Source organism: Nesoenas mayeri, assembly GCF_963082525.1.
Source record: "Nesoenas mayeri genome assembly, chromosome: 25".
Lineage (NCBI taxonomy): Eukaryota > Metazoa > Chordata > Aves > Columbiformes > Columbidae > Nesoenas > Nesoenas mayeri.
In genome coordinates, this window is record NC_137549.1 from 4,300,715 (window position 1) to 4,315,343 (window position 14,629).

At 53.7% G+C, this 14,629-nt stretch overlaps 1 protein-coding gene across 1 annotated transcript; it reads left to right on the forward strand.

Annotated features, from left to right (window-relative positions):
* The first annotated feature begins 669 nt into the window (after nt 1-669).
* On the forward strand, nt 670-13,375 carry SCAMP4 (secretory carrier membrane protein 4). Its single transcript, XM_080359439.1, has 9 exons — nt 670-679; nt 1,107-1,271; nt 2,426-2,488; nt 2,608-2,663; nt 4,195-4,323; nt 6,207-6,363; nt 9,308-9,409; nt 10,186-10,303; nt 10,571-13,375. The coding sequence occupies exons 4-9, from the start codon at nt 2,657-2,659 to the stop codon at nt 10,745-10,747; spliced, it is 690 nt and encodes a 229-aa protein (XP_080215565.1). The 5' UTR covers nt 670-679; nt 1,107-1,271; nt 2,426-2,488; nt 2,608-2,656; the 3' UTR covers nt 10,748-13,375.
* Nucleotides 13,376-14,629: the final 1,254 nt, after the last annotated feature.

Below are 14,629 nucleotides of genomic sequence, written 5' to 3' on the forward strand. Positions count from 1 at the left end.
GAGGGCTGGACAGATGGACATGAGGTTCTCACGACATGGGGTGGGTTATGGTTGGTCTCCATCATCTTGAGGGGCTTTCCAGCCGAAATGGTTCCGTGATCCCGAGCTCCGAGCCCTGGACACAAGATGGATGTCAGGACTCCTGCACACGACGGAACCGCGGACGAGCCCGGGGAGGCCCCGTCAGCCCGAACACCCGCACTCGGTGACCGGATGGGACAGCCCGAGCGCGCCCGTCCCGCCCCGGCACAGCGCGGCGCCGCCGAACCCGGCGAGCAGAGCTCGGTGTCCCTGTCCATGCTCTCGCTCTCACTGGGGTACCAACACCTCTGGATTTACTGGGGCCGAGTGACCTCTGCTGGTTTGCAGCTAAAACACTCAACGGGGCCGAGACGCTTCTGCGCGGATGGAGGAGGCGGCTGATCCCCCTCCCCTGACAAACCCCGGGCGGGCCCCTCGTTTGGGCCCTCTCGGCCGCCGTAGCGGACCGGCCACGCCTCAGCCCCACCCCGCAGCCGGCTGCCCCTCACGTGACGAGAGGCGGGCGCGCCGCGGGGCACGCTGGGAAGTGTAGTCCGGGACGCGCGCAGCCCCGCGGCCGCCGCCATTGGCGGGACTCGCTTTCCCAGTGCGCCCCGCGGCGGGTCGGGAGCGGGGCTGCGGGGCTGCGGCGGGAGCGGTGAGCGGGGCCGGGCTGCGGGGGCACCGGGGCGGGCGGGGGAGAGAGGGAGGGGGGCAGGAGCAGCCGGTGCCCGGGGAAGTGTTGGGGACAGGCCGGGGGTTCAGCTGAGAACAGGAGCTGAGGGGAGACCTGATCCCTGAACTGCCTGAAAGGAGCTTGGAGCCAGGGGGGTCGGGCTCTGCTCCCCAGGAACAAGCGCCAGGAGCAGAGGAAACGGCCTCAAGTTGCGCCAGGGGAGGTTGAGGTTGGATCTGGGAACAATTTCTTCCCCAAAGGGCTGTGGGGCATTGGAACAGGCTGCCCAGGGCAGTGCTGGAGTCACCATCCCTGGAGGGCTGGACAGACGGACATGAGGTTCTCAGGACACGAGGCTGGGACAGGGTGGGTTATGGTTGGACTCGATGATTTTGAGGGGCTTTTCCAGCCAAAACGCTTCTGTGAATCGGGGACAGCCCCCGCGGGGCAGAGATGTGGGTCAGCCCCGGGGGGAGCAGCGGCCGGGGCAGCGGTGCAGGAGGCGCTCCTCCCTCGCTCTGCGGCTGCGAGACACCAGCACTGAATGCGTGAACTAAATCACCCTCTTCTGAAGGTGTGCCAGACCCATTTGCTCATGTTTTGGTGAACGATTCTTTTCTCTTAGCGCTTTAGCATAACAGGTGTCTGTGTGGCACATATTCTTCCCCCCCACGTTGTTCTTCCCCCTACATTTATGGGTCTCAGCTGAAGCAGCTGCAAACAGCCGGGGTGAAGTTTCCATTCTGTTCTCAACTGTCTTCATACTTTATTTGCTATTCACACATTTGAAAATGGCAAAGCAAAATGCTTCCGTTTCTCAATTGTAAGCTATAAAACGCCTGTTAGACACTCGGTAACGTCTGTGAGGTGGGAAAACCTGGAGGCTTTGGCTGCAACGCGCCCTGTGTGCGAGATTTAACCAGGGAGCCCCAGGTCTGAGCAGCCCCCGGGTGACGCAGCTTCCCCATCCACGCTCTGTTGCTTTCGATAGATTGGTACGAGCAAAATAATACGTTTTCCTTTATGTAGACATAGTTAAGCTCGTCTGCAACTGTGTTTGTATGTACAGGAAGAATAAGCTGCCTGTACAGGTCCCACTTCTCAGAGTGCCGTTGTCTCCACCAAGGGCTGTGCTAGAACAGCTCCATTAAAAAGGATAGTAAACACAACCCCAACAAAATAATCGCAGTGGTGTAGATTCTACGGCCTCCAGACTGTACCCGGGCACGGAGGCGCAGAACAGGGAAGTGAGCTGCTGGAAATCGATGGGTTTGGGTCCAGCGCAACGATTCTGAGCGTGTTTTAACAGGGGCAGTTTTTAATCCAAGTTTCCTTGGTTCTTGATAACTCTTGTCAGACCCCCCAGGGCTGGTTTAGAAGGTTGGTTTGTGGCGTTTTGTGTTTCCAGTCTGGGATCTGGGGGTGGGGGCACAGGGGTTTTTTTATCCTTGACAAAAAGTGGTCAGCACAGACCTGTGTGGCTTTGTCTGTGCGATCGGTGCTGCCAGAATCAGCAGCGCCTGACGCTGAGTAAACCGCAGGAGCTGAGTCTTCCAGAATTACCGTTGTGTTCAACGGCAGCGACAGGAAAAATGAATCTGTGTGTTTAGGAGTGTTGTGGGAATTATTAAAGCAACAAGGGCTGTTGGGCTTTGTGTACCAGCCGATCTGTTTATTTTGGGACAGCAGTTCACGGCCCAGCTCACAGTGATTTTCTGTTTGTTTCAGCAGTCGGGAGCATCTGCAGGGACCAGGAAACCATCTCAGCACCTAAATGCGGCATTAGGTCTGGTGAGTTCGTGATCTCCGTATGGTTTGTGCTGGAGCCCCAGGCTCACGGCCCGTGGCTGTGCTGAGGTTCTTCGGGTGCTGGTTGTGCCATGTCTGACCTGAGCTTCTTTCTCCGATAGATCTGTTGTTGTCTGTCTGGAATTTCACCAGGGAACACTCCTCAGAGAAATGGCAGGTAAGAGCTCCTCAAAATGTGGCAATGTCGGGAGAAAAACAGTTTCCCAGAATGTTTTTCAGGTATCCAACACATCCCTCCCTGAGATCTTAGTGACCCCGAAAGCTCTGCAGCTGCTCCTCGTTTCTGACCTTGGTGTACTCACTGTGTTTGTCAGCTGAGGCTGCTGCTCTCACAACAAGGCTCAGGGGTGACTCGTTTGAAAGCTTCCTGAGGATGGAAGTTATTCACAGGAGAATGATCCCTTCCTTACAGAGGCTAAACCTCTTTCTGCAGCACTCCTAGCTGTATTATCAATATGAATACATCTTCATTTTACTTGTAGCAAAATCAGTGACAAAATTCCTCCCAACTTTTTCAAGATATGGGGAGGTCTGGACTCGTGCGCAGCCGTTGTTTGTTGGGAACGCAGTTTGATTTGTGAGAGCGTGGCTCGCGCTTGCTGGTCGATGTGTGGGTGGGAGCGCTGCAGCAGCCCCGCTGCGCGGTCAGATGTTAACAGGGGGGGTTTAATTCGGTTTCCTTTGGCTGTTCTGGAAGTAACTTGGAACAGTTGTAAACTAGAGGGTCTCTGGGTGGGCAAAAGTCACCTGGCTGCTTGCACCTGGGCAGCCACAGCGGCAAAACCCTGATGTCGTGTACCCGGCAAACAAGCAGAAGCACTTGGAGCATTTTCTGAGCTCGCAAAAGGACAAAGTGCAGTGGCCGGTGCCCAGCGGGTCGGTTTGGCCCCACCATTCTGCACTGGAGGTTGGTGCTGCAGGAGTAGAGAAGTGGGAAAGGGCAGAACCAAAGTGACCTGGTGCTGCGAGAGACACAGCAGAACTTCCTCCCTCCCTCGAGAGAAAGGAAAGATTGTCCAGGCATCTGCTTTTGGTCTGTTCAGTTAATCCTGGTCTCCTAGAGCTGTGTCTATGGCTGTAACAGCGGTGCCTCCTTCCTTTGCTTTGATCCAGGGTTATTGTGTCCGTTTGTCGGCTGCGGAGACAGACTGCCCAGGAGAAAGCTCATTAGATGCTTGTAGCAAACAGAAAATTAGCGCTAAGACGTCCAGGTTCCCATGGGCTTTGAATGAGCCGTGGGACGTCGGCACATGGGTGACAGGGCCAGCGGGAGGCGTTAACCAGTGACTGAGCCCAGCTTTACAGGGCGTCTGAACTAACCTACAGTGCATTTAGAGGAGGTGGATGAGCCTCCTAATGTTTGTTTTTATATGGAAAAGTCAAATTGGGCTGGTGACTTCAAGCTTTATTCCATATTTAACTCGGATGTACTCACAGAGGGTGTCATCCTCATTTTCTGCATGAAAATAGCCCTTTCCTTTGCACAAAGTGAAGCCTTTCCTTTCCTAAAGCTCGGCTTACAGCTTTAGACTCTTCCCTGCCAACCTGCCTGTGAATTTAGGCATTTAATGACTTGATTTTAAACAGAATTTCTCCACAAGGTCGGCTTTTCTTCACCACGTTGCTTTTGTCAGCGTTGGATTGATTGTATCTGAGTGCAAAGCGAGTGTTTGTGTTCTGTGTTGTAGAAAAGGTGAATAACTTCCCTCCGCTCCCCAAGTTCATCCCTCTGAAACCGTGTTTCTACCAGAATTTCGCTGACGAAATTCCCATCGATTACCAGTCTCTGGTGAAGAGGATCTACCACGTATGGATCTGTAAGTTGAATAAGAAACCTGTGCTGGGAAAATGTAGATGTGTAGTAAAAAAAAAACAAGTAGATCTTAATGACTCCTGTGCCTTAAAGTCTTTGCAATAAGTTGATGAGAAACAATGGTTCATCTTAGAGTAATTCCCACCTAAATTCACCTAAAATAAGATGAACAGGAGAGTTTTAGGCAAGAAGAGGGTCCAGAGGAAGGTCACCAAGATGATCAGAAGGCTGGAACACCTCTCCTGTGAGGACAGTTTAACAGTTGAGGTTATTGAGCCTGGAGAAGAAAAGACTCTGGAGAAACCTTATAGTGGCTTTTCAGTACTTAAAGAGGGTTTATAAGAACAGTGAAGACTGACTTTTTAAAAGGTCCTGCAGTAATAGGATAAAGGTTAATAGTTTTAAACTAAAAGAGGGTAGGATCGGAATAGAGATGAGGAAGAAAGTTTTTATGATAAGGGTGATGAAACACTGGCACAGGCTGCCCAGAGAGGTGGTAGATGCTCCATCCCAGGAAACATTCAATACCAGGCTGGACAGAGCTCTGAGCAACCTTATCTAGTTGAAGATGTCCCTGCTTATTACAGAGGTTTTGGACTAGATGACCTCTGAAGGTCTCTTTCAACCCAAACTATTCTATTATTCTGTTACTCTGATTGAATTAGCAAGGTTTGCTATTTGTCCATCTGAATTATTTCCATCCACTCTCTCAAGATAAATGCGGCCCTTATGCTGCCACTTGTAGCCCCACCTTGCTGTAGGGAGGATGAAATTCCCCCTTGTTTGGGCCACCTGCAGGTTTCCCTGCCCAGTCGGAGCCGTTTTCCAGCCATACGCTCTCTTCCTTAGCTGCTCAGCCCGCAAAACGTTCCCGTGGTGATTTGCTGATATTCAGGATAAACTGGATATTCTGGGCATTCCTGGCTCTGAGTTTTTCGTTGTCTGGTTCAGCCATTCAGAAACCAGTAACGAGGATTGACCGTTCTCCTCCACGAAAAGAAATGGGATGAAAAAGGGCGCAGCAGGCCCGGAGAACCACAGAACACACATCTTTTTACCTTTATTATCTTTTTTCCCAAACATTCATCATCCCATTTTCCCCTCTGGCTGCAGGAAAGCTTGTTTTCTGCCGGCTGTGCATTGGGTGCCGTGACTTTTCCTCCTGGTGCATAGGGTGTGTGTACGAGCGAGGTTTGTGTGCGTTAACAACGGCATCGTCTATCGCCCTTTGTGCCGCCGTTATTTTGAGATGCTGAAATGAGCTCTGTAATTTTCTTGCCTGAAGAAACCGCTTGTCCCTTCAGACTCCGCCGGTTAATGCTGCGCATTGTGAGGCCGCCTTTGTCCACGGCTCCTCCGAAACAAAGCGCCCCTCATTCCACTTAATGGCGGCTGGAAAAGGGCCAAGCGTTTGGGCAACCGGCCATTTGGGCAACTGGTCCAAGGGCGGCCGAGGGGACCTGGTGTTGGCACCAGGAGTTCAACATTTCCACCCACAGCACCATTTCTTCTGGAGTCTCCCCATCTTTTTGGGGATGGGATAGAGGGAGAGACGAAGGGAAGGGAAGGGCAAGAAAAGGCCGGCGTTGAAAACAGAAACGCCAAAGTTGTTGTTGGGAGGTTGCATGCTCATTATTTTAATTGGATGCGAGCATTTAATTAAGGTGGATGGTGACTTGAAACCTGTACCAGAGCTCCCACTGCTGGAGAACAAACTCCACGGCAGCTCATTGTGGATGAGCTGCGGAGCCTCTGCGAGGAGTTACAGGACAGGTTATAGACCACATTGTGTCGCAGGACCCTTCCTATCGCAGCACCGCGTCTTTGTTTCCTTTTCATGTGACGAAACCGCACAACCTCATGTCCTTTCCTCTGCCCTCTCTACAGTTTACTGCATCACGCTAGCGGTGAACGTAATCGCGTGCCTGGCGTGGTGGATCGGAGGAGGCTACGGGGCCAATTTTGGTTTGGCCATCCTCTGGCTGGTCCTCTTCAGTCCCTGCGGCTACGTCTGCTGGTTCCGACCCGCGTACAAAGCCTTCCGGTAAGGGGGAGCCTGGGAGGCCGTTCTGTTTCGGTTTCCTCGGGGAGAGAGACGCGTTACTGGGCGCGTCCCCGTGGAGATCCGGCTGTCTGGGGTAAAGACGAAGGACGTGATGTCTGAGTGTTTTGTTTACTTGGAAATGAAGAAGAATGTGGCCTCTTTTAAACAGGAGAAGCGGGACTGAGTTCAGCTGCCCCGGGTGGGCGGTGAGCTGGTTGTGCTTAGAACACCAGTGAGTACATCACGGAGCCCAGGGAGGGTGATTTCTGATGGAGATGGAAAGCCACTGCTTGTATTCATCCCAAAGTTCTAAGAGAGGAAGACCCAGCTCTGGGCTTTTGTCCCCGTCCCCCGTGCGGAAGGGGGATGAAGTTCATATTCTACTTAAATATCTCAAGCTTAGCAGCACGGTCATATAACACTAAGATAGATACTAATTTGATGAAGCTTCGCTGAGGCTTGTTTTGATGGAAGACTATTAAGTTATTAGTTTTTGAGAACTCTTCTGGTTTTTGTCTCTAGACACTCGCAAGCTCGGCAGCTTTGCGTTTTAGATAAAAGCGGCTCCCTGGGGCGAGTCCTTCTGAAACTCCACAAATATGTAAAGCCATCCTACATTTTCACTTTAATTAATCAACATTTGCATTTGCTGGTGCTCGCTGTGCATCACGAGGCACTAATCCGACATTAATAAATGATGTTTGTCAGAGCCCTGAGGTGCTGAGCGGTTCCCAGCCTGACGCGGGGGGGACCTGCCCAGTGTCACCAGTGCACACCAGTCTGGGCTCTGAGCGCAAAGCTCTTCCTGGTTCCCCGTTACCAGAGTGCTCTGGCTTTTCATTATTCACCAGATTCCATGATGAGCTGGTTTAGATGACAGCAACAGGCACCAATAGAAATGGGAGGTGGCAGGTGGGGTCCTGTCTGCTCAGCGCAGGCTAAATTAGTTGGTTAAATGCTCTTCCAAATTTGTGTACTAACAACAGCAGGCAGTTAGTGCGCTGGTGATGCTTAGAACACCAGTGAGTACATCATGGAGCCTGGGGAGGGTGATTTCTGATGGAGACGGAAAGCCACTGCGTGGATTCATCCCAAAGTTCTAAGAGAGGAAGACCCAGCTCTGGGCTTTTGTCCCCGTCCCCCATGCGGAAGCCCCAGGGCTCCGTTTAAACAGCATTTGCCATTCTGAACTCTGGGAAAAATCACTCCACCCACTGACCTCCTCTGGGCTTCACAGGGACCGTTTTAATTACTTCTTCTAATGTTGTTTGTATGTGTTTATGCAACTGAATACTGAAAGGTCCCCGAGGTTACTCTGTGTAAAGATTTCTACAGTTTATAAAAAGAAGCAGCCCCGGGATCGTCGGCTTTGCCATCTGTTGTGGGAGAGGCTTGGAAAACGCGCAGCGGGGCAGCACCGTTCCGTGCGGGACCCGAGAGAGCGAGGCCAGAGCCACTCGCCGGGCTCTTCTGGGCAAACACCATCGGTACCGGCGTCGCGCACCGCGGGATGCTGGAGGATGCTGCCGTCAAACCCTCGTCAGCCGCCTGCATCCAGAATTAAATCAGCTGCAGAGCTTTGGCGCTCGGGCAGGGCTGTTACAAATCCGCACCGGAAAGCTGGATCAGAAATCACCTTTTCTGTGTATCCTCACTAATTCCCGCAGATCCGTTCAAACGAAGACTCCTCCGGCCCGGCCAGGTCCGAGTCGCAGGCGGCTGTTTGCAGGCTCAGCCTGGAGCCTGCTCCTTGTTAATTGGATTACGACGGGCTCTGCTGCGAACAGCCCGTGTTCAGAGTATCCCTGTCACACCGCTGGACTCTGAGGTGCCGTTTGAAGGGTGGCGTCATCGAGGGTGCTCAGGGTGGCAAGTGTCCTCCATGGCATCTCTGTGCCGTCTTTTGGAAGGTCACCGCGCCGTCACCCGCGGCTTCTCCGCGTGTGTCAGACCGGGGTGCACACAGCGAGCTCTCCAGAGCCCGCCGTCCTGCCTCCCTCGGCTCCTCTTCAGGCTTTAGAGGCTGGAATTATAATGCTAATAAACATTAAATACTTGTGGGGTTTGAGCAGGAGCTGGGTATGACTGCAGCTCCTTTGGAAACTCTCCCTTGCACCAAACTGCCTCATAAGCAACTGAAGTGGTTTTTGTAGATCTGTTCTGTAAATCATGGGCCCTTTGAGTTCCTGAGAGAACGGGAATCATTAGTGTCATTGAAAATGATGGTCTGGGGAGCTGTGCCTGGCCCCGCAGTGACAGGCTGGCTCGTCGCTGTGGCTGCTTCAGTGGGATGAGGTTGTTCTGCTGTTCTGTGGTGGAGCCGAAACTCGGGCAAGACCGCGCTGTGCACCCACAATGGAGACACCAGGAACGGATCTGCTCAGCTTGGGATCATAGTCGTGACCCTGCTGTACCTGCGTGGACCAAAGGGCCTCACGTATTCAGGACCCTCTCAACCGTCACATCCCGGAGACGTGGAGTCCACAAAGACGTGAACACACGCCTCTGCTGCTTCTCCTGTGGCTGTTTGTCCTCCGGTGATGTCCCAGTGCTGGATCATTAACCGTGGGCGTGTGACCGTGATGAGGAGCAGCCGCTGAGACATTCCCAGCTGGAATTGCCCCGCTCAGACCGCGGAGCGCCGGACCGCGCCGGCTTCAGGTGTCGGGCAGAAAGACGACCGGGGCCTGCTGTGCTCTGCAGAGCCCGGCTCTCCTCGCGGACATCGCGTGCGTGGCTGTTTTGCTAGAGCAGTCGCGGGAGCCAGGCTCACCGGGAGACGTTTGGGGCTGCCGAGTCACGGGTCTGCGTGGGGAAAGAGGAGCAGCCTCCAAAGTCTGTCCTGAGATCCCATGTTTGGGGGTTTGTACGCGATGGGGTCAAACACCAGCGTGAGGCAGCGCGAGGTGCCGGTCTCTCCCTGACTGCGTCTCTTCCTTCACAGGTCGGACAGCTCGTTTAACTTCATGGCCTTTTTCTTCATCTTCGGCGCCCAGTTTCTCCTCACGGTCCTGCAGGCGATCGGGTTCTCCGGCTGGGGAGCTTGGTGAGCAAGTCTTGTGTTTGTCGCTCTGTTGGCAGAAGCCACATCCCCTCACCTGCTCGTTCTCTTTAGCACCTTCCCATAATATCCTTTGGCCATTTAACCGGCCAGTTTCTAGACTCGGCTGATGCTCTCTCAGCATCGCCCTCCAATTGCTGGCAGCATATGGCGAGCAGCACACGGTGACTCAGTGCTGGCCTATAGAGCAAGTATTGTGAGAGCTGTCCTAAAATAAATGGGAGCATTTTAGTGTCTGTCCCTGCTTATAATTGTTTGGCATTTTAACCTCCTGTCTCTAGAGACTCAAGAGCAATTCCTGCTGAAATTACAAATAACATCACGTCTTGGCCTTCTGTGTAGCATTTTGTTTTCTTAACCGCAGCTGCTCTCGTTGTCCTACCTGGTTATTGCTCCCCGAGGGCTGGAGGGGTGAATCACAGCACCCTCATGTTCCCAGCCTGGTCTCTAGACACACAATCTCTGCACAACCAAAAGCACATTGGGAATAAGCCTCCTCTTCCCAAGGTCCGTGCTTTAGCTGTCCCCCAAGGCTCGGAGCCCGGATCAGCGGGGATGCGAGCGAGCGAGGTTTGAGATCCTAGGAAATACCTGCCTGAGCCTCATTTAATTCTGCCCATTTTCTCCATTGTTCTTTTCATTTTCAAGAGCTTTAAAGCTGCCTGGTAATTTCTGGGTACAAGCGAACAGTTTTTCCTGATAACAAGGAGATTAAAATGAGACCTATAATGATATTGGTCATTTCTCTCTGATTCTTCCAGCGGCTGGTTGGCAGCCATTACTTTCTTCAGCACCAACGTTGCGGCCGCTGTGTTCATGCTGTTCCCCGCCGTCATGTTTACGATGTCCGCGGTCGCGATGCTCATCTGCATCGTAAGGGTAGGTGCTGCAGAGGTTCCTTTGACTTGGAGTATCTCCGTATTGCGATAACGTGAACAGGCTCCGCAGACACTGAAGCCAGCACTGTGTTCCAAGGCTTAATAGCCAGCTGGTATTATTACATTTGTAGTGCTTTTGTTGCTGGGGAGCGCAGGACTTTACAGAGAGAGAGAAACAAGTCCCCGCTACGGTACCGAAGTGACCATAGCTCTTCTCAGGGTGAGATGTGGGGGCGCGTTGCTGATTTTCCTCCTGTTGGTCCCCTAGGTGCACAAAATCTACCGAGGGGCCGGCGGCAGCTTCCAGAAGGCTCAGGACGAGTGGCACAGCGGCGCCTGGCGGAACCCGCCCAGCAGGGAGGCCCAGTACAGCAATTTTTCGGGGAACAGCCTGCCGGAGTACCCCACGGTGCCCAGCTACCCCCCGGGAAGCCAATGGCCTTGAGCGGCGACCGCTGCAAACTGCCTGGATTATCTGCTTTTGTTGGTCTTTTAATTATTGTTTTTGAAAAGATCATTTGCATTCCCTCCCCACAAGCCCCCCAGTCATCGTATGGACTGTTTGGTTTGATCTCCTTGCCACCGCAGAAGACGCGTGCCGTCAGCCCTCGCCCCCCAGCTCTGCGCGGCCCTGCCACAACGGGGGTTTGTTTCTTGCATTGGGTGACCAGTATTTGCCTCGTTGCAGATGGAGGGACCGACCAGCGCTGTCCCGTTGGAGGGATCCTCTCCTGCCCGTGTGACAAAGCCAATCTCGCTGCGATGGTGAACGCTGTAACCACTCCTTCTCCCACCTCCCCGCTCTGTTTTCATCAAGCGCCGCGTACGGTTGGTGACATACAGTCAGAGCATTAGTGGCAACTGGTGTTTACTCTCCTGGATGAATAATCTGGAATTTTTTACTCTAAGGGAAACTCGACACCTAAATGATTTGGTACTAGTGATAGCAAAGGTATTTGTAAAACCTACAACCTCACTTGCTTGTGCTCTCTGTGAAGAACCCTTAGGCCATGGTGCTCGCGGTGTGTGCGGGGTTCAGATGTGAAGTCCCCCAGAGCCCTCACGTGCCCGCTGGGACTGTTGTGACGCCACAACTTGCGCTTTCCCCGCTGCCAAAGGTTTTTGTCAGATCCGTGTGCTTCAGAGGTGCAGATTCATCTCATTTGTTAATGATCGCTCGCTAAAAGCCGGTTCCAAAGCTGGAGGCTGCGGAGAAGCTGGTGACACCGGGGACGTTCCGCCTGGCAGCGCGAGGTCTTACGTGGCATCCAGGTTTTGTGCTGCCCCAAGAAATGCTCGACCAGACGCAGCTCGTTCTGCCCCTTTCCGGGGCGCGGGGTCGCTGGTGATCTCCGCCTGGGCCCCGCTGTGCTTCGGGAAAAGTTCTAGTACGATGAAGTTTTAATTCTGCAGTTGAAATCCAAACATTATGGGGTCTGGTAGAGCAGGAGAGCTTGTGCGTCCTCAGAACCGTTACCTGCGTAGCCAGCAGCACTTTCCCCGGTGCACGACCAGCAGATTCTCCTGCTGTTCTCAAGAATCGGCTCACAAGAGGACAGAGCTGTCGGGAGGGGTTGTTCACATCCACCTCGTCCATCTCCATTCCTGCAGCCTGAGCCATCCCACTCCCGTGTCCCGCACCCACCCATCCGCGCAGCAGGTTTTCCTCTCCCCCAACAGCCCGCTGCAATTCTTTTCTTCTCAGACCTGTCAAAACTGGGGGATCAGCTCCCAGTGTTTTTATAGGTGCGAGCGTTGGAAGGTTTTGGTTTGGAAGGTTTTGGCCAACGATCCTGTGAGGGATGGTGGAGACGTGGGAGGTGTTGGGCTCCCCATGGGACAGACCTGTCTGGCTGTCGGATGGGACGCCAGAGATGTTATAGCGTAAGCGGAGTCACTCCGAATTCACACCGAGTAACTGGAAAAATAAAACTGGTTCCTGGAAAGGGCCAGGGGAGCTTGTCCTAGCTAGGTGGAATTGATTTGCAAGTGATCTTTTGAAAACTTGTCTCTACATGTGCCTTATCTAATACAACAATAGCTCACAAGGGAGAACTTTGCTTCCCCATCGCTCCCGCGGCGCTTCCCGCTTGCTCTGCTACCTGTTCTGTCCACGCTCGGGGTCGCAGGACGGCTTTGCCAGCAGCGCCGGAGCGAACGTGCATCACAGGGCAGAGCGCCCGGGGTTTCTGCTCTCAGCAGCTCTGCGGTCCAGCCTGCTCTGCTCTGGGCTATTCAGTGTGCTCCAACACTAGGGGTTCTTTTCTTGCGAGTGTGCAATGTGCTTGTAAGTACAATCGCTTGAAGCCTTCTTACCAGAACACAACCCCATCGCATTGCCAAGCTTTTAGGTGCCTTTGTCATGCATCAAGCGTAATGTGAAGTGTCCTTTGCCGCTTGCCATCAGAGAGGGATGAAGGAGCTGCCTGAGGGTTCACTCCCTGGCAATACGGTTTGCAGGATGGGGCCGGACGCGAGGTCGGCCGCGCTCGGGAGCCGGAGCACCGTGGACCCGCGTCCCCCGGCCCTGCCCCGCGCTGCCCTCAGCTCCTGCCAAAACCTGCCAGAAGCGACTGGTGTCTGCCCTTGGTTCTCGTGCGCCAGGTCAGGGGTTGTGAAGGAATCGAGAGGAGAAGCGTTACAAGTGTTACCGGGACTCCATGCCCTGTATTTTTTTTAACCCAGGGGGCTGTTTTGAAGCCCCCCCGTTGGAAATGCTCGATGCAGGAGAGGAGCCAGACACCAGAACCGCATCTCGTTACCAGTCACTGCCTGAGACCTCTCCAGGGCTCAACCGAACCTCTCGGGGTGGGATCTGCCGCTTCTCGTCCCCCCATCCTCTCGGGTGCCAGAAGCCGTAATTCCAGAACGCTGAGTCAATGCACTGCCTGCGCTACCGTGGCTTTTTGGTTTTTGACTCCTGTATGTTTTTAGATGTTTACATTAGATTTCTAAGACTCGTTAACACCACTGACCTGGACCTGGCCCCGGTTTGTTCAGCGTCCCGTGGCGTGTACGTGTGCGATGTTTTCATGTTACTCGTGGAGCTCTGGCTTTTGTTTGTGTTTTTTTCCTCCTGATCACAAGACAATAAATGCTCATCCTGTGCTTGATGAGAAGAACTGGCCGTGCCAGAGGAGTGTGTCTGTTCCTAGGTAACCGGAGTTATCTGGCGGAGGGAAATGGCAAAATCTCTCTTTTCCTCCAAAGTCTCCCACGTGTTGTTTTCTTTCCTTAAAAGAACAGCACGTTTACGGATGGGGAGCGCTGCGGTTTGTACTCTCGCAGGTGCCTGATAAGCGTTTACCAAAACTGCTGCCGTCGTTTTCGGAGGAAGGGGACGGAGAGCAGAGCTGGGGTGGCGGGGGGACGTCGCAGCTCCCAAGCAATGGGGTCCAGCTCTTTTCCTGGCGCCTCCTGAGCTCAGAGACTCGCCGGCCCATGCAGCGCTGGCTCTGCCTTCCCCAGTTTATTGCCCAAAGGAGATCGTTATCCCCAGAGTAAACGGGCTGTTTGACAGCAACGGCGAGTTGAACCACTCTGTTAGCACACAGCTGAATTTATCACCCCGAATTACCATGCTGTGGCTTTGTACCCCTGTTATACCTTAAAAGAGATGTTTTGGTGCTGGGTGCTCGATACATCTGCTGATCTCAGTGTCTGGTCTCCGGAGCCGCGTGCCGGGTACCCCTGCCCAGCGCCACCGTCTCGCTTCCGCCGGCCCTGGTTTCCCACAGCCTCCGCTGCTGTCCCAGCATGTTCTTCTGGAAGTGAACACCCGTGGGGAAGGTACCGTAGACAAACTGTGGGGAGAGCATTTCCACGAACTCGGGGAGAATTCATTCAAGCAGCTGGAAACGCTGAAATGGGGTTTTGGGATGATGCTGGTGGCTGAAGACGATTCTCCCCCAAACCCACATGAACTCATTTGCCCACTGCATGAACGCATTTTGGAGATGAATCCATCCCATGCCGTGAAGACGAGAGCAGCAGCATCGTCCAGCGGGGCCTCCTCACTGTGTCAAACAGGGACCACTCTTGAGCCACCAAGAAAAATTACCTGGGGGTTCAGCTGGAGAACAGGAGCTGAGGGGAGACCTTCTGATCCCTGAACTGCCTGAAAGGAGCTTGGAGCCAGGGGGGTCGGGCTCTGCTCCCCAGGAACAAGCGCCAGGAGCAGAGGAAACGGCCTCAAGTTGCGCCAGGGGAGGTTGAGGTTGGATGTGGGAACAATTTCTTCCCCAAAGGGCTGTGGGGCATTGAACAGGCTGCCCAGGGCAGTGCTGGAGTCACCATCCCTGGAGGGCTGGACAGACGGACATGAGGT